Here is a 23,298-nt window from a genome sequence, read left to right as displayed (position 1 = left end):
ATGATGGATTACTAAGGTCTTAATTTTAGAACAGGTTGTGTTCCTCATGGCCATGGCTAGGTTTCCATTCTTTTGCATGTGTAAGAATTTTTCTAGGACAAGAGTCCTTTATGTTTTACCTGTAAGCATGCCCTTTAGAGTTTCATGAGCCCATGGAGTCAGACATTTTAGAACCAATATTTATTTTTATTAACCAATTTTAGAACCAATATTTATTTATGAGTTTTCACATTCTCAAAGTGTTAGTTGGATTTGCCCTTTTAAAGGAAAAAATATGTAGTAGTAATTCTTTGATCCTTGTTAGTCAAAATAAAAGACTTTATTGCTAACAGAATCAGTTACATGCTTTGAGAGCATAAAGTTCATTACTGAGTTGTATTAAAGTAGTATCATAATGAAGAATGTCTTGATGGACATATGACTGTATCTGGTATTTAAGGGAGAGTTACGAAGAAGTAAGAAAGGAAGCTGACAAGAAGGGAAGTTAATTAGAGATACATTCTAAAATCAAGACACTGTATCAGACACTGCTTTAAATTTTTATTGTAATTGAAATGAAGCCTAATAATTTAAGGAGTTCATAGACTTATTTAATTAGAGCACTTTATATAGAGTTAGATGACACAAATACGGTTTATTGTGACCTTTGCTGTAAATCATGACCTTTGCAATCATGACCTTTGTATTAAAAGGACAGGGAAAAAACTGCTACAGGTTTTCTGCTGTGATTCTCAAATCAATCATTGCTTTCTCTCTTTTTGTTTGTTTGTTGGTTTTTTTTTTGTGTTTGTTTTGTTTGTGTGTTTTGGTTTTTTTTTTCAACGCACAGAATGTCAGTGACTGCTTACTGTGTATTTTGCTATAGACAAATAGGAACTATAGGAACTCCTGGTCCAGCCACAAAAACACATCTACCCTGGCATGATATCAGTAAGTACAGTTCTATATGTATTGATCTGAGGTGTTAATAAAAAGGAAAAAGCTGTGTTGATATGAACCCATGCATAATTAACTGATACTAAAGATCTAAATCCATAAATACTTTGTGAGCAGGGTTTTTTTTGGCCTGAAGTGGGTGTCTGCCTCTGACCTTGCTTTGTGTAATGATATGTAAAATTGACTCTAGAAGATTATCTGGAATTAGAACTAAGATGAAGGTCCCCTCTCTAAATGCAATCTCCATTTTATATCTTATTTTTTTATAACTGTTAGAGCCATGAAAAGATTACATTCATAAACTATTAATAAGGTTGCAATAAAGTTTGTTCCTATTGTTTCTTTCTCCTTATTTAATGGTATTAATTCTGCAGTCTTTCCTACTTAGTGTCTGCTTTCTTCAGTGCCTTCTGTATAGGATGACAATTCTAATGACTCTAAGGGGTTTTTTTGAGCATTAAAAGATAGAATATTTATTTTTCTGCTCTACAGGAAGCATTGCAATTTTTTGCCTTTTCAACTTTCTCTGCCAGTTGTTTTTCAACATTTTCTGCCTCTTCTGTGCATGCAAAATTTTTACAGTTTCACAACCTGGTGGCAGTGGTTGTGAGGCAAATCTCCCAGTTCATGCTGAGGAAAAGAAATTATTCATGATAGGTGAGATGAGTTCCACTGGGTTTGCTGCTACTAGTAATAATGGGGTTTCTCTGTATTGAGATCCTATAATCCAGGCAAAATACTCAGATCTGACAGGAATTGCTGGATTTAAAAGGGAAATTATTGCAAGTGGCATGTTTTTATTCAGCTGTTTGCTTTATATGAGAGATTCAGTGGAATTTTTTTTCAAAACCTATTTTCTTAAAGAGGCTCTGCAGCACTTTTCAAAGAACATACATGCTCCTGTATGTATTCATATAAATTGAAGAAATATCCACCATTGGGTAACTCCTTAAAATGTTCTGAATGAATGCTAGTTGCACAGGCAGAGAAAGTTTACTGTTTGTGCCTGCAGCTCAGCAATGAATATAATTAATTGATGGGTGGCAGTACTTAAAGTAAATAGTACTGGCAGAGTACATGTTTTATCGTCTTGCTTAGGAGAGCAGGAAATTCTGATCAGTTATTGTTTTTCCTATTTGTAAATTTATGTAACGATTCTCTGAAAGCCAGAGAGCAATGGAAAAGTTTAAAAAAGCTTACTCTTAGCGGCTGACATTCTTAGTGTCTGGTAATCAAATGCTAACTATATTTATATTGAGGTGATGGACACAACTTTGTTTGACATGTATTTTTTGTTTATTTTCAAGGAAAAATTGCAAAGGTAACTGGATCACTGATACTTGGGTAAGTTGTAACTGACAAGCATGCATGTAACTTATGAATTAAAATTTTAATTGTATTATGTGTATCTTTCAAAAAATGTAACAATGCTACAGGACCTTTAGACATAGTAGAATATAGCTTTGAAGCATATTTTCTGATAGTTATTACTTATTTTAATGTATTTTAGAGTCTTTACTTTGCTAAATTAAGTAATTTAGTAATTAAAGTAATATGTCAGCTATTACTAACTTGGTAAAATCTGCATGATAAATATCAGAGTGATTGTTAACATGTTTTTACCATAATATTTTTAAAATTAATGTTCATACACAGTTTTCTTTTATTTAAAGAGGCTTTGTATTCATTACGTATGAAGTCCTGTCCTTAAAGAAGTTACTGCGAATGGATACTCAAGCTCTACATCAGGAAAAACTTAAGTCCTATATATATGTACATACAGCTTCTCTAAATCAAAGTGAATATCAAGGTAAGATTTATAATTGGTTGGATTCTAAAAATAGCATATTAATGTTTCTGTAAGTCACCATTATATAAAGAAAATTATATTACCTGAGATCTGTTGCAAAAATAGTGTTCTTCACAATGTCACCAAATTTATTTTAAACTGATGGCTGGGTTTTTAAGATAGTTCTATACATACAGTTCTCTGTATATTAGATACTTGTCGCTATGTGTGTCCATATGTGTATGTGTGTGTATATATTTTTTCATATATATATATAGAAAATAATGTGAGAAAACTGTCTTTCAGTCTTCTAGTAATCTAAAAATTCTCTTGTAGGAATCACGTACAAAGCCAGAAAAGAAATCCATAAAGCAGTGAGGAAAATTCTAGAAACAGAAGCTAAATTTTTCCGGAGACCTTTTAAAGGTAGGTATTGAAAGCGTGGCTTTTTATCTATGGTCACTATTTTTGAATAGTGGAACATCAGTTATTTAGAAAGTAAAGTAATTTTTCTTACAAAATTACCTTTTTTTTTTTGTTGTTATTGAAATGGTGGTAATATTACTTACAATTTTCTATATTAATAGTAAATGAAAGTGATGTTTAAGAAGAGATTTGAGATTACTCGCTAATGATTAATATTCAGTTATTAAAAGAAACAGTTGTGGTGTGTTTTTTTTTTTTTCTTAACAAATAGAAATGTGACTGTTAAAATGCTCATTAATAATAACGTCTGCTTCATTTCTGTCCTGGTAAAAGAACAATTTAGTACATTTGATGGAGAAGATCATGAATGTGCCTTATGGCTTCTCTTAAAGAGAACTCAGTCAGAAGACAAAGAGGTCCGACTACAGGCTGTACAAGACCTGGCAAACAACAGTCACTGGCATGGTAACGTATACAGATACAGCCTAATTCATCCCAGAAACGGAAGTGTCTCAGCTGTTTCAGGTCTGCTGCCAACAAAAGCTGGGAGCTGCAAAAAGTGTAAATACTGTCTGAAATTTGGTCTAAAATATGTGGGGTTTATTTATATTTCAAGCAATCATTCTTTCCTTATACCCTGGTACAGAGTGTGTATCTGCAGTACAGGCCTCTCTCTGTTTCCCCACCAGACAATTGCACCCACTGTTGTGCACTGCTGTGATGTGGGAAGGCAGTTCATGTTCATTAATTCCTTGTTTTCAGCTGGGACTGCCAGCACGGTCACAAGTCCTGGCAGTGATTTTTATAAGGCTCTGTAAGAGTGACTTCAAGGCCATGGTTAAGTTAATAAAAGTTGATTAGTAGCTGATAGGTAGTAATAGCAAAGTAGCAATGAGAAAATAGAGGACTTATATGTGCAAGTATTATTTGTAAGCCATTTTCCATCTTAGTTGTTATTTAATAGTAATGAGCTCTCCCTGTTGCTCTAGCAGCAAATATCCTTGAAACCCCAAGTAAAGGGAGTGTTTGTGAATATGTTTGGCCTCTTCCCCCCCCTCCATCACTAGTCCACATAAGCTAGGTGTCACTAATCTTCACTCTCATTATTGTGGTAACTAGATCAGCTGAGGACCTTTCACTCTTGCAGTGCTTTATAGGATTTATCTTGTTTCAGGTTACCTCTTTAAAATTCTAATTAATTTCCTCAAGAAATTTGCATCAAAAAGCTGTGTTTGAAAACATTTGAAAGCTAGGATGTACCAAAACTGAAGCTTTGTATACTAATTTAGTATAACTGTCTCCTGTTTATGGGAGAATATCTGTTAGCAGGTGATCTCAGGTCTTAGTGCACAAGATGGCCAGTACTCAGGAATTTAGTTGCTTTTGCTGTACTTTTTTATAGTGCTCATTGCTGTAGTATTTGGGATTTTCAAAAACACCAATTATTCTTGCTAGCTACCTCATGAAAGAAAATTTTTTTAAGCTGGTAATTCCAGAATGGAGTCCAAGAAAGATTAAGACTGAAAGTATGTGCTAACTTTTCACAGCTAAGACCAAATTGTTCAGCATGTCTGTTAACATAAGTAGAGTATTTTGCTTGTCCAAAACACAGCTTTGGTGACTTCAGTTTGCAGCTGTAAATATTCTGCACCAAATTACAAAGTATGACTGATCTCTGACTGTGAAAATTATATTTTATATGGCTTGGCAGTTTTGTTCTAGAATTGTATAACAGTAACAAAGATAGAAAGAAATTTTATAGAAAGAAAATATTATTCCCATTTGAGGGTGGGTTTTTTCTTTTTCCCTTTCATTTTGCTACTCAGTGTCAGTATGTAATTTCACATTTTTCCAGCTATGAAGTAGGTAGGATTTGGAAAGGAACAGTCCACAAAAGGTGGAAGCAAGGACAGGCAGCCTGAGAAGAATACAGGGATATTGTTTGGGCAGCTAGGGACCAGTTAGGAAAGTTAAGGCCCAGTTAGAATTAAACTTGGCTAGGGATGTTAAGGGTAACAAGAAGGGATTCTATAGGTACGTAGAGAATAAAAGACAGACTATGGACAACATGAGCCCCCTCCGGAAGCTATCAGGAGAATTGACTACCCTGGATTTGGAGAAGGCTGAGGTTCTGAATGACTTCTTTGCCTCGGTCTTCACTGGCAAAGGCTCTGACCACACCACCCAAGTCTTGGAAGGCAGACGCAGGGACTGTGAGAATGAAGACCTTGCGCCCACTGTAGGAGAGGATCTGGTTTGAGACCATCTTAAAAATCTGAACATGCACAAGTCCCTGGGACCTGATGAGATCCATCTGTGGGTCCTGAAGGAGCTGGAGAATGAAGTTGCTGTCCATCATATTTGAGAAATCATGGCAGTCAGGTGAAGTTCCCAAGGACTGGGAAAAGGGAAATATAACCCCATTTTCATGAAGGGGAGAATGGATGACCCGGGGAATTACAGACCAGTCAGTCTCACCTCTGTGCCTAGCAAAATCTTGGAGCAGATTCTCCTGGAAGGCATGCTAAGGCGCATGAAAATCAACAAGGTGCTTGGTGACAGCCAGCATGGCTTCACTAAGGGGAAATCCTGCCTGACCAATGTGGTGGCCTTCTATGATGGGGCTATGGAACTGATGGACAGGGGTAGAGCAGTTGATGTCATCTACCTGGACTTGTGTAAAGCGTTTGACACTGTCCCACACGACATCCTTGTCTCTAAATTGGAGCGACATCAATTTGATGGATGGACCACTTATCGGTGGATAAAGAACTGGCTGGATGGCTGCACACAAAGAGTTGTGGTCAATGACTCCATGTCCGGCTGGAGACCAGTAACGAGTGGTGTCCCTCAGGGATCGGTGTTGGGACCTGTCTTGTTTAACATCTTTGTTGGTGACATGGACAGTGGGATTGAGTGCGCCCTCAGCAAGTTTGCTGATGACACCAAGCTGTGTGGTTCAGTTGATACGCTGGAGGGAAGGAATGCCATCCAGGGGGACCTTGACACGCTTGTGAGGTGGGCTGATGCCAGCCTCATGAAGTTTAACCATGCCAAGTGCAAGGTCCTGCACCTGGGTCGGAACAGTCCCAGGCACAGCTCCAGGTTGGGCAGAGAAGGGATTCAGAGCAGCCCTGTGGAGAAGGACTTGGGGGTGTTGGTCGATGAGAAAATGAACATGAGCCGGCTTCAGTGTGTGCTTGTAGCCCTGAAAGCCAGCCATGTGCTGGGCTGCATCAAAAGGAGCGTGACCAGCAGGCTGAAGGAGATGATCCTGCCCCTCTACTCTGCTCTCATGAGACCTCACCTGGAGTATTGTGTGCAGTTCTGGTGTCCTCAACATAAAAAGGACATGGAACTGTTGGAACAAGTCCAGAGGCGGGCCACGGGGATGATCAGGGGACTGGAGCACCTCCCGTATGAAGACAGGCTGAGAAAGTTGGGGCTGTTCAGCCTGGAGAAGAGAAGGCTGCGTGGAGACATCATAGCAGCCTTCCAGTATCTGAAGGGGTGTATAGGGATGCTGGGGAGGGACTCTTCACTAGGGACTGTAGTGACAGGACAAGGGGTAATGGGTTAAAACTGAAACAGGGGAAGTTTAGATTAAGTATAAGGAATAAGTTCTTTACTGTAAGGGTGGTGAGGCAGTGGAATGGGTTGCCCAGGGAGGTTGTGAATGCTGTTCAAGACCAGGTTGGACAGAGCCTTGGGTGCCATGGTTTAGTGTGAGGTGTCCCTGCCCATGGCAGGGGGGTTGGAACTAGATGACCTTAAGGTCCTTTCCAACCCTTAACTATTCTATGATTTTATGATTCTATGATTAGTTACTGTTTAAATCTGGTAGGGTTACTGAAAGTCTGTCTTGTATCTTCTGTAACAATTTTACTGAAACGTGTATTTTGTATCATTTAAAATTACATGTCTCTGTCTTTGCAGCATGTGGATTTAAGGCTGGTTTTTAATACTGTATGAAGAAAAAGGTATGCAGGGTGCCTTTCAAATTGTAACTGAAGCCCAGGTGTTAAGCTTGGGTTTGTAGTTCTTGTATTCCTTTCAAGGTGGCAATACTGAATGTTTGCTTTTGCTTGGGTTCATCTTCTATCTGAGAACCATTATCAGACTGGTCTCTAATGAACAGTTAGTGCCCAGGTGTATTTCAGCTCAGTATAGTGCTAGTCTAACATCTGCAATTTTTATCTTTAGGAATTTGTGATTACAAAATTGCAGAGAGGTTGCTCTTTTTTCAAGTGTATTTACAAAGTAGATCAGAAACTACATTTAAAACCAAATGAAATATTTAAGTATAGTTTTAACGGTATCACTCAAGTTCTTGTACTGCAGGTTATCAGTATGGTACAGTTGCCCAAACCTGTGATCAAAGGACTACTATAGGGTTGGCTCGATCCAAAGATATCAACCTTCGCTTTTTCCTGCCTCCGCCACCATTGCCAGAAATAAAGAATGTAAGTAAATGAAAAGCAGGTATTAGACGGCTTTTGCTTGCTTGGTTGGTTTTAGTGCTTTTGTTGTTGGTAACTGTAATGAAGTGAGTTCTTCTAAAGTAAGTAATAAAGTAGTAAAATTGAGACCAAAATACAAAACTTTATACAAAACATATATTGATACACCCCTGGGGTCATCCTAGATTGCCTTGTTGTAGTGGTTTAAACCCAGCCACGCAGCTCATTCACTCACTCCCCCACTTATTGCCCTCCCCCTGCTCCCAGAGGGATGGGGAGGAGAATCAAAAGAATGCAACTCCCATGGGTTGAGATAAGAACGGTTTAGTAACTAAGGTATAACACAAATCACTACTGCTACCAGCAATAATAATAATGCTAAAGGAAATAACAAGGGAAGAGAATATAACACCTGACCACCTGCCGACCGATAACTTGTCCCCGTTCTCCTCCCCCCCCCCGGCCTCACCAAGCACCAACTGATACTTGATCCAACCCCGCAGTAAGCTAGCCCTTCCAGGTAACTCTCAGTTACATCCTGGGCATGACGTGCTGTGGTATAGAATACCTCTTTGATCAGTTTGGGTCAGGTGTCCTGTCTCTGCTTCCTCCCAGCTTCCCCTCCTACCCGGCAGAGCATGAGGCTCAAAGTCCTTGGTCAGTCTAAACATTTGAGCAGTAACTAAAAACATCGGTGTTATCAGCACCGTTCCCAGGCCAAAAGTCAAAAACACAGCGCTCCACCAGCTACCAAGAAGGAGAAAAAATGACTGCTACTGCTGAACCCAGGACACTTGTCGATATTGACAGACTTCTACATGTAGAGAGCTTTTCTGGAGGCTTTTGCATCCTCAGTGCCAGTGTAAGTTTCTGCTGTAGGCCCACTTCTATTGCCAGCTTTTGGTTACCAACAAATCTGTATTGGATAAATTTGGCCTTGGTTTGTTTTTTATGGTCATTAGTAAATATATATATATATATATATATATATATATGGTGGTTTGAGCAATCGTCATAATATCAGCTTCTTCAGTAAACAGAATTGGCACATAAAGCATAATATCAAAGGTTTTTTGTAATGCTAATAGAATGAATGCTGGCAGAAGTCCCTGTCAGAAAATACCTGTAGATCTTAACTGATGAAACTCTGAAAACCAGCTTTGATTGGTAGAGATATTCTCAGCTTTTGCTTGCTTATCTTTGTAACATTACAGGATAGTGGATATGTACCTGTCAGTCCTGAAGTACTAGGTTGTACTAGTGTATGGTTGTATATATACTCTATTTTCCTGTCATCTACTGTGATTATTAAATGAACATCTATATGAATATTTTGAAGATAAAAGATTAAAAGAACTGTTGTCTGTATTTTCTATTAGTAATTTATGCCTCCATTTTAATGCAGCAGCACCAAAATTACTGTGTAGTTAAGGGTGAACTTTTAAGCTTCCTGTGCCAAGAAGAATGTTTTTTTTCTTTTTTGGACCTATATAGAATAAGGCCATCAAAGTATGAAGTTTAAGCTTGCTTTTCATCACTCAGATGGTGGCTTTAGAATTACCAGTTTCCAAAGTCTTTACAGGTGTAATATAAAACAAAAGTTGCAGAGCACTTAAGTGCAGGGTTTGTGGTTTGTGGCCTTATTAATATGGCTGATTTCATTATTTCAGGTATCTTTTTTTTCTCTGTGTTTTGCTTCATGCTTTGAACAGAACTAAAAGCTATTTGTGCTTATTTGTCGCAGGATTATACCATAGAAGATGAACTTCGCCTGTTGTTAGTATCTTTACCTCAGACTGATCTTGATCCATGTGTCCAGCACTTCACATCTCTTGCTTTACGTGAAAGTAGCCAGATTCTCGCTGCACAAAGGGTGAGTTCCCGCCTGCAGAATAGAACTAGTTGGGTTCTTTGTTCCTTCAGAGTTCAAAGATACAAACCTGTTTTCATATTTTTGAGTGTTGCAGGAGAAGGAGACTTTGTGACTGTACAACATAAATAAAATCTCTTCTACACACAGTCTGCCTGCTTGAAAGCTTGTTTATCTTTCCCAGCTGTACTGGTTGGTCTAGTGAAATATTATATATTTTCTTACAAGCCTTCCCATAAAGCAGATATTTCAGTATTTTGTCCAGAACATTTTCTTCCCTTGCAGTGCTCATGAAATGATTTTTCACGTTTCATCTTACCTGTTGTTTGGATATTCTTTCACTGCTGAGATCATTAAACCTCTTTTAAGCTTACTAGCAAACTGATAAATTGTTAGCACACCTTAAATAGTAAACTCTCTTATACCACATGGAAATGCCTCCCTGTAACAGGTCATTGTTGCCAAAACCAGAATTTAAATAGTCTAGCAGTCTGTTTGTACTTGGAAACTAGGAACTTTCTTCAACTCTGTCCAACAATTTCCTAAGTGGCTTTAGGAATGTCATTTAAAGTGCTGTTATTGCTTAAAAATAATAATTATAATCCCAGTGTAATCCACTATCGTATTTTGCATTTTATTTTTTTATTTAAAATTCATGACTGTTTAATCAGTGATAATTATTTTTTATAAGGCGCAGTCGTAAAAATTACTGTCATGTTTTAATAATGATGCCTGCCAGGCTTTGTTTAGAGATTTCAGAGTGCAATAACTATTTCCTATGATACAGTTATGTGTAATATTTTTGCATTATCACCCCTTATTGTTTTTATACTGAGTCCTCTTGTTTTAAAGAGAGTTCTAGTAAGACACCATACTTGGAGGCATTTTGATAATCATGATGTTCTAGAAAATTGTTTTTTATTGAGGTTATGCTGGTCTTCCTATTGCATGGTTGAGAAAGACTGGTCCTCAGAGACCTTGCTATGTGTTGAAGACCTTTTTTCCTCCTTTTCCTCCTCTTTATTGCAGCTATGCAAATCTAGATACAGTATGGATCTTGCTTTTTTTATGCTTGAGTAAATGATCTTGAAAGAAGACATTCATGAACAAAATGAAAATCATACATTTTGCCCCTTAATTTATGTTTTGAAGCTAATAGACTATGGAGACTACTGACTGGAAATCTAGTTAATATTTTTAGTTTGAAATACTAGATATTGTGTACTGTTGTGTAATTTGTATGTTTTGAAAAGTGCATGCATGCTGTGTACTCATTCTAGAAATTTCTATGGACCATTACAAACTTAATGTTTTAGTTTAGAAATGCTGATTTTTTCGTAGCCATTTGGAATGTGGTATAATTTTTACTGATTCTCATTTCAGGGAGGTTTATGGTGTTTTGGAGGCAATGGCCTTCCATATTGTGAGACACTGAGTAAGATCCCTTCAGAGACAGTGGAACTCTTCTGCTTGCAAGCTTTAGTACAGCATTCTAAGGTAATTTGTCCTTTAAGCTATAACTGAAAAGCTAGACTTACAAACATTCTGTTCTAATGCTCTCATATATTGGGAAGGAGTTGCCATTTCCTTGTCTCCTATCCCTTACCCCTTCTGTAAGGATATTCAGACAATCAAGACTGGTGAGAATTGGAAGGCAGCATGACAGACTCATTTTTTTTTGATGGGAAGTGAATGTAAGTTCTTTTGTTTCTAATTAGCCTGTATAAGTTCCACTGTGGTATACTTGTATGTACCTTTCAAAAAGTTAAGAGAGCTCTGACACAGAAAAGCAGGGGAGAATGCCTCAAGTCCAGAAGTCTTTTTCTGTTTAGGGCTACCTCCCACTGACACTCAAAGTCATTTGAGATAGACATTATGAGGCTCTGCAGCTTCTCAAGTAAGTGAGATATTGGTAATATGAAATTCTCAGTGCAAAGTATGTGTGGATTTGTCTAAGTTGGTGTACATTAATTCAGAAATCTTACAAGTGGTCTCTTAATGCTCTTAATCTAACTGTAGTGCCAGCTTTCTAGAAAGCAGAGTAGCTTCATGAATTCATTTTAATCAAGAGTCAGAATGAAATGCAAACCTTGGCTTTCAAAAAAAGACCTTCTTCCAGGGGTCATTGCTTTTGGCAGAACAATGCACAGCATGCACCTAATACAATGCATCTTTCCAGGGCCAGTCTGCTGTTTGCACATCTCTCACAGATAGAGAGTATGGAAGACTTCGTGTAGCAGTGATTCTTCTTGTTCCCTATTGGTGTACTCTTCTGTGTGTGCTTAATTGCTCAGAAGCCTGGAACACTGAGAAACAGCATTGAGAATGCCAAATTGTTATTGGTAGTAGGCATGGATAAAGAGCAGCTTGCCAGTATTCCTTGCTCATCTTCCGTATACATAGAAATTCTGACTCAGTATAGAACTTCTTATACTCCAGATTTTCAGTTTAAACAAGTTGTGACTGTACTAATTCCAAATGTGTGTGTGTCTGTTGAAAGCCACAGACTTGAGGACATCAGCATATAACTACGATGCATTTTCAAGCACTGTAAAGAACATGTTCAAGTCAGAAGCATTTGGCCAATATCAGTAGTTACCACAACAACTAATTAGTGTATATTCATCTGCTTGGACTAGAATTTGTTATTGCCCTTAAGATCAGTAATAGTAGCAACGCTGCATGGGATGTAGACATATCTTTGACATACCATTCAAAGAGAAGGGATTATAATGATTCCATTTTACATGGTGAACAGGAAGAGAGGTAGCTAGGGTTGAGATAGTGCTCTAACAAATGGAGATAATTATCCTGTTCAGACTCTTAAACTTTTGTTGGAGTTTGATCACACCAAGTGGAGAGCTATCTCATCTCTCTCAAATGCGGAGGAGAGTAGAGTGATGATACTCAGCATCTTTCAGGTTGTTAATCCATAGAAATCATGTGTTTAGCATATTAAAATACTTTATTTTCAACTACAGCATAATACATTCTAGATTCATAAGAATTTCTACATTTTAAGGGCTCGGCATCATTCAGACTCCCTAATATGTGAATTAACGGCATCTCGACCTTTTGCAGAATGTCTGTTTACTGTCATTGTATTTACTGTATTTACTAGGTTTCTTCTCACTGTGATAAAATTGAAGCTAAAGGAGGCCTTCAGTTACTACAGAGGATATACCAGCTGCGTAAAGATTCAGCAAAAATACAAAGGAACATAATTCGCATTATTGGAAATATGGCTTTAGATGAACGTCTTCATGCTTCCATAGTACGTGCAGGTAAAAGGAAAGCAAGTGCAAGCAGTTTGAATGTCAGGTTTCTGTTCTAAAATTTTGGAGGTTTCAGTGCTTTTTTAAAATACAAAGGATGATGGTAGTGGTGTGGTTTTTTTATTTGTGAGGGTGGGGAGGTGGTGCTATTGTTTTTTTAGTACAGAAAGTATAGACAGCTTAGATGGTGTTGATCAAAAAGTCCTGTATGCTGTCTGGCCAACATATGTCAGTGCTGCAGAGGTGTGCTAAGTCTGATGGATGGTGATAGGTTGGACTTGATTGATGTTCAGTTTACATGACTGGCAAAGATCTGAGTTTTCTTCTCTTGCAGATAATTTTTCTTTTAATTGACTGTGTTTTAATCTTGTAAAGGAACAGAACAGCTTGTAGTCCATAGCTTTTGGAACAAAGTGAAACATACCTTTCCACCCTCTCTTGTTTCATGTTAGGCTAGGAACTTCTGCTAAGTTTTGCTCTGATGCCCCTTTTTAATGCCCCTAATTATCACAATTAAATTTTTGTACCAAATAAATAATTCCCAATGTTTTATTAGGAAATAAAAAATCAGAAAAATAGAAGATACCAATATGCTGTTGTATAAATCTGAGCTGTTGTCTGCCTCTTAAACACATTTTTAATCTGCTGTTGCAAAAAGGAGAAGTAGCAAAGGCACAGGGAAAGACCATGAGGGTGATAAAAAATTTGGAATGACTGTGGTATAAAGAACAAATAACTAGAATAGGACACTTAGTATGGAAAAAGTGACTGAAGGAGAATATGACCGAGATTTATAAAATCCTCACTAGCGCAGAGAATGCAAAGAGGGAATGGTCATCTGCTGTTTCTTGTCATGCAAGACCAAAGGTTCTACACACAGAAGCCAAGTTGGCTGTGGAAGCCTGAAAGAATATAATGGAGAATCAGCCCTATATACTTGTCATTTTATTGCTCTATTCCTTTATTGTTCTGCAACTTCCATTACTACTTACTTTTGGAGAAAGACAGCTAGACTACAAAGGCCTTGGGTCTGAGCTTTAGCACCTTTCTTGCTTTCTGATATGATGGCTGATAGGGTGACTGCTAAAACTGTATGTCTAGAGGAAGAGGTTGTAACAGAAAAGTCAGCAACTTCCTGGGGCAGAGCTCTCAGTATAAATGGGATTTTAGACAGTGAACCAGACTCCAGAGTTGAGCAGTTGTGTATTGCTGGTTAAGGGTTGATAAAACTACTCCTTTGTTGCTGGATGATGTGCAAGAAGCAAGAACCTCTAAGGCTCTTTTCCTTTGCAAAAGCTGTGACACAGTAAGAGAAAGAAAAGCAATGATGCTTTTCTTCTGTATTAGCTGTAATAAGGCATCTGAGGGCAGAAGGATTCTGAACCCTATTTTTGACTCTTCATCTCGGCTCTTATAAGAGAAATGCAAAAGCAGAGACCTTGCTAATTTTAATTGGACTAGCTTGGCAGTCTTTTATTGTATTTGGAGAACTGAAAAGAGATTATAGGTAGTGTTCTTAAGGAGAGCTTTCACAGGAGTCAACATTTATTCTGTTTAGAAATTTATTTTTGATGTTACCATTCTTAAATTTTGACATCTGTTTTCACAAGTATAGTTTGAAGTATGATGTTTCTGAATTCTTTTGTTTGGATGATGTTTCTATTAGTTAACCTGCCACTTTATTTTTTCAATGTAGGTTGGATTTCTGTACTTGCTGAAGTAATGAAATCCCCACATGTCATTCAGTCTTCTCATGCAGCCAGAGCTTTGGCTAATCTAGACAGAGATGCAGTGAAAGAAAAGTATCTAGATGGTGTTTATGTTTTACATCCACAATATCGCAGCAGGTAAAGTGGAAGGAGATAACTGTACATGTTGAGTTACTTGTACATGTTGTACTTTCAGTTGCTTGTTAAACTGTTCAGTTAAAAAACTTTGAAAGAGCTGACATCAGAGTGCTGCTGTACTGATGTCACCTGCTCCTCCTGTTCTTTGCTGGATTGAGAGGACTGAATCTAGATTCTCAAATAGGAGAACAACAGAAGTGGTTGGAGCAGTCCATGACTGTAAAAGTATTATTGTACTGCAGGAGAAATCTGAACAGAACACAAGATGAATTACTGCTTTTCATGCATTACAACCATGTAACCTTTGCGCTTGCTGTCTCGGGATAATTATTTTGCTGGCAGCAGCACATGTTGGCTTAAGATGCAGTAAATTTACAGCTGCAGCTTCTTTTAATAGTGATTGTATATCTGGGGCTGAAGCAGTCTCCAATGTGGTATGTCACATAGTAGCAACTATTCCCGGTGTTATTGGTGTTAGTTACAATAAGGATGTAATTTCATGATAAAGCTGGAACTACCAGGTTGCATTAAAAGTAGCTGGAGAGAATGTTGGTTTTCATTATAGAAAAATATGACTTGTGAGCTGGTATTTTCCGTACTTCTTTTTATATCTCTCTCTTCTGGGTGGATCCCTTTTTTTTGTCTGGTTCTGAGTATCCTCTTTGAAATATCATGAAATGTCATGAAATGTTTACCATAAGATGTCACATATAGTGCTGAAAATAGAATTTTGTCATCCCTTAGGTTAAAAGTTATGTGTAAATTTTACTTGCTAAAAGAATATGTACCGTGCAGCTCTTAGAAATTCCTTTTTCTGTGTCAGTCAGCCCATCAGAGCAGACATCCTTTTTGTTCATGGTCTTTTGGGAGCAGCATTTAAAACCTGGCGACAGCAAGATATTGACCGGCGTTTGGATAAAAAAGCTTCTGAAGGACAAGAGGAGTATAGTCAGTGCTGGCCAAAGGTAAAAGACAACAACATTCTCATTAATTTCTCATGAATGAGAGCTGTCCATAGGATCTAGAGTTACACTGTCTGCAGTTGTCTTTTTTGAATCAAATTACTTATAATGTGTTATACAAGTAGCACTTTTCAAGTTCCTGATATATTTTTGTTAGTAAGCTGAAATCTTGAGCAGGTTGTTCTTGCAATGGAAAATCCCTGCTGACTTTAAGCCTCCAACATCATTCTTCTGCTATGGAATGTTATTGCTGAGAAAAAAATATACATAAAATTAATTTTTAATTATAATTTCTTACATAGGTGTCTGAGTACCTCAGATTTTGCAGATTGCTACTTAAATATTTTTGATAAATAAGTAATTAGTGCTTCAAGCAACTCACATTGGTGTAATCACCAAAGTATCTCTGTAAACTGATCAGTGCTGTTGGTAATGTTAGTTATTTTTGTTTTACCCAGGAGAGGGAGCCAGGAGTGCACAAGTTAGTAATCTGTCTGCATCCTTTGCCTACTTTGTGGTTGGGGAACAGGGTAGAGCTCGGCAGTGTGGTGTGAAAGAGTAATAGTCTTAAGTGTAAGATATATTTAGGGATTAACTGAAGAGCAAATATCTTGCTTGATATTGTCCCCATAGTAACATCTTTGCTCCATTCTGCTAAATTGCCTACAAGAGTTTAAGTACTTCAATTATAAGCTGCTTTGGTTTTGCTTTTCTTCAATTTAGACATGGCTGGCTTCAGACTGTCCTGCCCTTAGAGTCATTTCTGTGGAATATGACACTGATTTGAGTGACTGGAAAGCAAAATGTCCTGTTGAAGCTCACAGGTAACATATGTAATGTCTGCAGTTTGGAAGTGAGGGAGACATGTAAAGCCGAACCTTGGGATCACCTAGTGTGAAACTAAATTTAATTTTTCCTGTTGGATTTGAAAATGATTTTGGAAAAACATTAGGTACAGTCATGATATGCTTGAGCTTTGTAGCCTTACAGGTAACTACTTGTGCCAACTTCCTAAATTCTTACAGTCTGTTCTTCATGTTTAAGGGAGACACTAGATAATGCTGTTAGTTGATGTAAATATAACATTAGTTTTATATCTTAAGGGGAATATTTCCTAAAATGCCCCACTAATGCTTCATAAGCCCAGCAAAAAAAATCCCTATGACTTTATCCTCATGATAAAATGAAGTGTATCATTTTCATAGAAGTTGGAAAATACCTTTAAGATCATTGAGTCCAGCTGTTAACCCAGCACAGACAAGTCTTCCAGTAAACCATCTCCTGAAGTACCACATCTACACATCTTTTAAATATCTCCAGGGATGGTAACTCAATCACTTCCCTGGGCAGCCTTTTCCAATGCTTGACAACAAGAAGGGCAACAAAAATAATGAAGAGTCTAGAGCACAAGCCTTAGGAGGAATGGCTGAGGGAACCGAGGTTATCTAGCCTGGTGAAAAGGAAGCTCAGGGGAAACCCTCTTGCTCTCTACAGATACCTGAAAGGAGGTTGTAATGAGGTGGGGGTCAGTCTCCCAAGTAACAAGTGGTAGGACAAGATGAAACAGCTTCATGTCATGCCAGGGAAGGTTTAGATTGGATATTAGGAAAAAAATCCCTCACTGAAAGGATTGTCAGGCATTGGAACACACTGCCCAGGGAAATGGTTGAGTCACCATCCCTGGAGATTTTTTCAAGATGTGGCACTTAGGGACATGGTTTAGTGATTGACTTGGCAGTGCTGAGTTTACAGTAGGACTTGGTAATCTTAAAGGTCTCTTTCAACCTAAATGAAAAAGTGAACATTTTTCCTGTGTCCATCTGGAATAACTTTCATGTAAGAAGACTTGAAAAAGGAATATATATCTATTTATTTTAAGATAATGTCTTTTTTATTACAAAGTGGGAAATTACATTACCTGCTGTTATTACACCTGCTATTTACAAGTCACCCACGCATAGTATTTGATTAATTTCTAATTGTATATGGTTAATTAAAAAAGAAATATATTTAAAGATATTAATATTTTTAACTATCAAGAACAAAGATGTAGAAGTAGAATCACAACCTTATGATTGCTCTAAATGCATGAGCTCTAACAGGCTCATTCACTGTCCTAAAAGTGAATTATGTCTCTCAGCTATCCTAAAACTTATTGTTCAGCTGAAAAGACACCTGAGTGGCTTTTTCATATGTGTTATAAAAGCAATTTCTAGTGAGAATGCTGAGAACCAGTAGAGATGAAGTGAATTACTTTGCACAGTGGTTGCCCCACTATCCTGATGATTTCATTATCAAAGGGTCTTCTATGTTCAATTCTTGTGGACACTGCAAAGAGTAACAGTGTTGCACTTTGAAGCTTGGATTGGGAATTGGCATTGCTTTTGTTTTGGTTGTACCACAGGTGCATTTTCAACCTCTAGCATGTAGCTTATACTTTTCAGAGCTCGGTCTCTTAATTTATAAAGTGGAGAATTATTGTGCTTTATACTATTCCAGCGCAAAATATGTGGAGATTATTGTCTGGAAAGTATAGCAGTATTTTTTCAAGTGTGTTTGGTGGTTGATCATGTACGTTGCTCCGCATTGTGAGTATTTTTTAGTTAGCAACATACATTTTTGCTAGACATTAGGTATATTCTTGTTTCTGTGAATAAAGTTCATTATGCATTAATGATGCTTTCATAAAATGAAAACATAGTTTTGTTACAATGTGTAAATGAAACTATGTAAGACATCATAAAAAGATCTTTTGAACTAAAGGAAATGAGAGATGAGTAAATTAAAAGAAAACTTTCTAGCAAGATCAGAAAATTGCATTTAGCTTAATTCCTGATGTCTTTGTGAAGCCAACCTTACAAAACTTTTTGGCATTTTTTAGTGTAGCAGCAATAATTAAGTAATTAATGTTTTGTGTACTTAATTCATTTTCATTAATGTGCAGCACTGCAAATTCCTTCTGTTTTAACATGGCCTTTTAACCTGTCATGCTTCATCATGCTTCTGTTTGTTTTTTCTTTGCAGGAAGTCTATTGCTTACAGGAGCAATGAGCTTCTTGACAAGCTCAGAGCTGCTGGAATTGGAGACAGACCTCTGGTGTGGGTATCACATAGCATGGGTGGTAAGCAGGTTGCCTGTTTGATACAAAGTATTTCTTTGCTGTTATGTTTCAGAATAAGCTGTTGAACAGATTCAGTCTGAAATGCCATTACTCGGAGTAGTTTATCAAAAAACATTTGCAAAAAATGGAAAATAGATTTCTTCTTTCTTAATGCATTGTATTCATCAGCATATGCATTTTGAAAGGATTTTTATTGCTGTTTGTTTTTACTGTGTTGATTTAAAAACATGAAATCAATGAGTTGAAATTCATGTAAATGGGAACCCAGAGGCAAAATTTTCTCCATGATCAGGCATATAGTGAGTGTCATTAGCAACACTTAAAGCAAACCATAAATGGCTTTGCATCATTCATTGATACTTCATTTTAATGCCTCCTCAGGTTTTGTTTGTGTTTTTTTTTGAACTTAATCTTACATATTTGACAAACTAAGGGCTAATCAGCTGAGGCAAGAATATGGTTAGTTGTTTCATGGATAATGTAGCATGATCATTATTTTCACAGTGGTTTAAATCCCTGCATTAATTCAGTTTCTCTTGCCAGGTCTTCTAGTCAAAAAGATGCTGGTGGATGCTTCCAAGAATCCAGAAATGGAGAAAATTGTAAAAAACACCAGAGGAATCATATTTTATAGCGTACCTCACCATGGTTCCCAGCTGGCTGAATATTCTATGAATGCCAGATATCTTCTCTTTCCGTCTGCAGAGGTTAAAGAACTCAGCAAGGGTATGCTTGCTTTGCTACCCTTTCCCAGCGGGGGTCTATGCTAATCCATCCAGGAAGCTTCTTTTTTTAATCATGCTGTCAGAAAAAGCTGGATAAAAAACACGTTTTAATGTTGTGGGTTGAGTGTTGAATTTTGAGTAACTTTCATTTGATTGCAGAGATGAGGGGGGAAAAAAGGGAGTCAGAACTGGTTTATAGTAGTATGAGCTGTTTAGCAATGTAGGAATTCAACATATGCTGGACTTCACACCCTTATCTTCTAAACAAATTCCATGCTAAGCACAAATAAAAAATTGCTATATGTGATAGCTGGGAAAAAAGGATTAAAAGCAAAATGCTACTTCTTTTTCTGGAGTACTGATTTTTCCAAAACATCTCTAGGAATGCAGTCTAGGCAAATGCTATAATCTTATGTTCAAGATAACGCTGCACAAATTATGTTGCTCTTTCTCAGATTCTCCTGCCCTTAAAGAGCTGAATGATGACTTCCTGTCTCTTGCCAAAGATAAGAAATTTTCAGTGCTGAGTTTTGCAGAAACCTTACCAACACACATAAGTAGTATGATAAAACTGCACATTGTGCCTCTGGAATCAGCAAGTAAGACAAATAGCCATTTAATTTATTTTATTTTGTCTATATTCATGTAAGCATCATTAACGAGGAAGCATTAGAAATGCTATGGTAGGAAGACCTGGGGGAAAAAAAAAAAAGCATCTGTTATGCTGTGGTTTTTTTTTTGTTTAAACTTTTGGCTCAATTTAAATTACAGTTTTCCTGCTAAGATCAGAGGCAGCTACATTTATATCTTAGAATAGCAATTGTTTGTTTTGATTTCTCTAACTGTGAGGACCACTTGTTGAAAAAACCCTGAGGTTACATTGTTATAGTCTGTTCTTTTGTAATTATGAGTAACTGTTGTTTATTCTTGTATAGATAGGCTGAATAGAGTTTTATAAGGTCCCATGAATTTCAGCTATTTCTTCCTTTAGAAAAAAAGAAAGAAAATTATCAAACTGCTAATGGAAAAAACTGTTTTTCAGTGTGAAGAATGCCATTATTTTCCGTATCTCAGGTATTCAATCAGTAGTTTTCCTCCTGAAGAGTTTTTCCTCCATCTTTTGCCTTTTGGAGAAGGGAAAACCAGGCAGTTCTTTCTCTTGCTTTGTTCATGGGTGTTCAACATGGAGAATTTATTTAAGTCTGGTATTTTCAGGTTTTCCCCAAGCAAAACCCTCTTCTGCACTGCCAGAGGTACCTGTAAGGCCTTGAACAGAAACCATGGCTTTGTTGGGTTTTAGATGAGGCTTTCCACCAGCTAAACCCACTAGGTTACATGCAAGTTTATTGCTTTTAAAAAGTGGGGACTATACATCCATGTTTTCCTGAGTCAATATTTAGCAGTATTTTTCCAGCATGTCTTCTAAGGAAGCAATTTTTTGTGAAAATGTTGTGATGCAATTTTATTGGCAAGGACTGAAAAACTGGGCTTTTTTTTTTTTTTAACAAAATAAAATGAAAAAGAGGTCTGGATATGTCCTGTGCACTTAAAACATTATAGCGTATTTCTCCTCTTCTGGCAATGACACACAATGCAGCACGTGAGCTCTCTTGAAAAGCCTGTGGAGGGCACAAGACAGTTCAGTGGCTCCCCACTCATTTTGTTCAAAACCCATGCTGACACGCAATACACTCAGTTTCTTACATGCATGCTTGCACATGTGAAGGCAAACCTTCATCCTGCTCTAGTGTTATTCTACATGGTTAAAGATAGAGTTCAAGCAAAATGAAAGATTTCTCAGGAGGTTGAGTGAATAGATAATAAACTGGAATGTGGCAGTCATGGCATCCTAACTGGAAAGTTCACTAGTAGGGATAGTGATAGTAATAGCGAAATCCCTAGTGTGCCCCAAAATCATTAGCTGAGAATGGAATACTTGTATTCTACAGTTAAGCAATCTAAGTTTTTCATTTCCCCTGAAATGTGTGTAGTGATTTGTGGCATGTTTCAGGTTCACTCTAGTTCCATATTTAATCTCCACATCCAAGTATTTTTATAAGGAATGTGGGCAATTACTGATGATCAGAATCTGCATACCCTAATTTTAAGCCCTATCCCTTTTCACATTAATGCTTAAACTTCAGTCAGGACTTTGCTGTCAGTCAGATGCTGGTAAATGAAGTTTTGATTCTTCAGAGTTGTCTGTATGGAGAAATGTACATTAGCGTATTCCCAATAAAGATAGTTGAACTCTGAGCTGGTGGTTTACCACTGTGGGTTTTGTAGCAGTGTATAGCTCTATCTGACTCTATAACAGTGTGTATTGATGCTTTTAGCACATTAAAAAATAACAAAGACAAAACAATTAAATTGAAGATAGGCAAAGTTGCTTTTGAAGGAGGAATTGCTAATGCAAGATGTGCTTTTCAGTCTAGGTAATCTTACTAACTTCTGTAATTTTTTTCTTCCTGTTTTTTTTTTTCCTCTCCCAGAGTTAGGAATTGGAGACCTTATTCCAGTGGATGTTAATCATCTAAATATTTGTAAGCCAAAGAAGAAGGATGCTTTCCTGTACCAACATACACTGAAGTTCATTCAAGATGTTTTAGCCCAAGAACTTGGAGATTGATGTTTTGCCATCCTTGGCTGCTTATTTTATTCCTCTATTTGGCGTAACACAGTAAGTTCTTCTCCTAACATTTGTTAGGGGATCTGCAGAACTACAAAGATGCTATGTCAATAGTATCTGCAGCTAAAATAATTTCAGCACATCTCTAACTTAGATACTTCTCCAACTTATTTCTAAAATATATTCAAAACAAATACAAACTGAAGTCCTGTAAACCTGGCAAAAAGAGAATGTGTGTTGGCTTAGAGTGACCATGATCTGTCAACAAAATGTGTGTAAATTCTCCAGCACTTAGTCTACAGGTATCCCTCTGGAGCAACACAGCTTAACTATGGAGAGTGCCCAGGGTATCTTCTTTATCAAGAACAAAAAAGGAGCTTTCTGGAGATGGGTGGTCTCATTAAGGTAACTCTACATCTGGGACTAAAATCTTACAGAGAGGATCAGAAACAGGTGATAATTTGTTGTATCAAAGGGGTGAAGCAGCATGTGGCTGCCTCAAAGATTTGGTTTACAGGCCATGTTAAGAGCCTGCAGAAGTGCATCCAAGTCAAGGAAAGTAGCGTTTTGGTCTAGTGGCCAAATTACAGGAGGTTTTGTATTTTGCCTTTTCATTTAATAGACCACTCAGATTTGTCAGCAAATATGGCTTCTGTTTTCTGTTAGAGATAGGTTGGTTGCATAGGCAACTACAGTTGTTTTAATCTGTTTGTACTAATGAACACAAAAGCAGTGTTCACCTTGTACATTTCTCTCTTAACCTTAGCGACTTGTGAGAGTGCTTTCTTTAGGACAGTGTGTATCTGATCAGACAGCATTTCTGTGCTTGTTCACATGGAAGATACAGAACAGAGGCTTAGTTCTTCTGCTTTACTCTTAGGACATATGGAGAAGATGGTACGTTCAAACCTCTGGCTCATGGTACTCATTTAGAAACTCCTTTTGCTGATTTAAAGAAGAGCATTGAAAAATGCTCAAGTGGAATAAGGCAAATGTAGGCCTTGACAAGAAAGCTAATGCTTAGAGTTTGGAGCTCAGGTAGAGAAAAGTAATGCAGGAATAAATTCAGGTGATCTTAAGTCCCACTGGAAATGTGGAAGATCCCAGATATTTTGGACTGTTGGGGCCCAAGTGTGTTAGCAGTGTAGATACAGAGAAAAGACAGCAGTGTTGTCTTACTTGAGTTTATATTAAGGCTACCTTAGCAGTACTGATTAAGTATTTTTTAGCAAAAAGAAAATATGGCAGCACTCAGTC

At 37.4% G+C, this 23,298-nt stretch overlaps 1 protein-coding gene across 2 annotated transcripts; it reads left to right on the top strand.

Moving 5' to 3' along the window:
* The first annotated feature begins 826 nt into the window (after nucleotides 1-826).
* On the top strand, nucleotides 827-22,255 carry SERAC1 (serine active site containing 1). 2 transcript variants are annotated; one of them, XM_057406655.1, is made up of 16 exons: nucleotides 827-930; nucleotides 2,244-2,280; nucleotides 2,610-2,746; nucleotides 3,062-3,151; nucleotides 3,485-3,616; nucleotides 7,493-7,614; nucleotides 9,356-9,484; nucleotides 10,865-10,978; nucleotides 12,603-12,765; nucleotides 14,453-14,603; nucleotides 15,427-15,568; nucleotides 16,289-16,389; nucleotides 18,590-18,687; nucleotides 19,231-19,413; nucleotides 19,868-20,011; nucleotides 21,905-22,255. In XM_057406655.1, the coding sequence occupies exons 1-16, from the start codon at nucleotides 831-833 to the stop codon at nucleotides 22,039-22,041; spliced, it is 1,980 nt and encodes a 659-aa protein (XP_057262638.1). In that variant the 5' UTR covers nucleotides 827-830; the 3' UTR covers nucleotides 22,042-22,255. The 2 variants fall into 2 exon arrangements, with proteins under 2 accessions (XP_057262638.1, XP_057262647.1); XM_057406664.1 differs by lacking the exon at nucleotides 827-930 and adding an exon at nucleotides 1,528-1,593.
* Nucleotides 22,256-23,298: the final 1,043 nt, after the last annotated feature.

This window comes from Pezoporus wallicus, unplaced genomic scaffold, assembly GCF_028554395.1.
Source record: "Pezoporus wallicus isolate ANWC-B61680 ecotype Strahan unplaced genomic scaffold, APGP_CSIRO_Pwel_v1 contig_3817, whole genome shotgun sequence".
Classification (NCBI taxonomy): Eukaryota; Metazoa; Chordata; class Aves; order Psittaciformes; family Psittacidae; genus Pezoporus; species Pezoporus wallicus.
The sequence above is the reverse complement of the archived record's forward strand: the minus strand, read 5'-3'. Positions and strand labels throughout refer to the sequence as shown.

Excerpts from the sequence above, each read along its gene's own strand:
- SERAC1 (XM_057406655.1), top strand. The coding sequence starts at position 831 with ATGTCAGTGACTGCTTACTGTGTATTTTGCTATAGACAAATAGGAACT. Across the intron at positions 9,485-10,864 it reads AGATTCTCGCTGCACAAAGG|GGAGGTTTATGGTGTTTTGG; the intron begins GTGAGTTCCCGC and ends TTCTCATTTCAG. Across the intron at positions 19,414-19,867 it reads GGTTAAAGAACTCAGCAAGG|ATTCTCCTGCCCTTAAAGAG; the intron begins GTATGCTTGCTT and ends GCTCTTTCTCAG.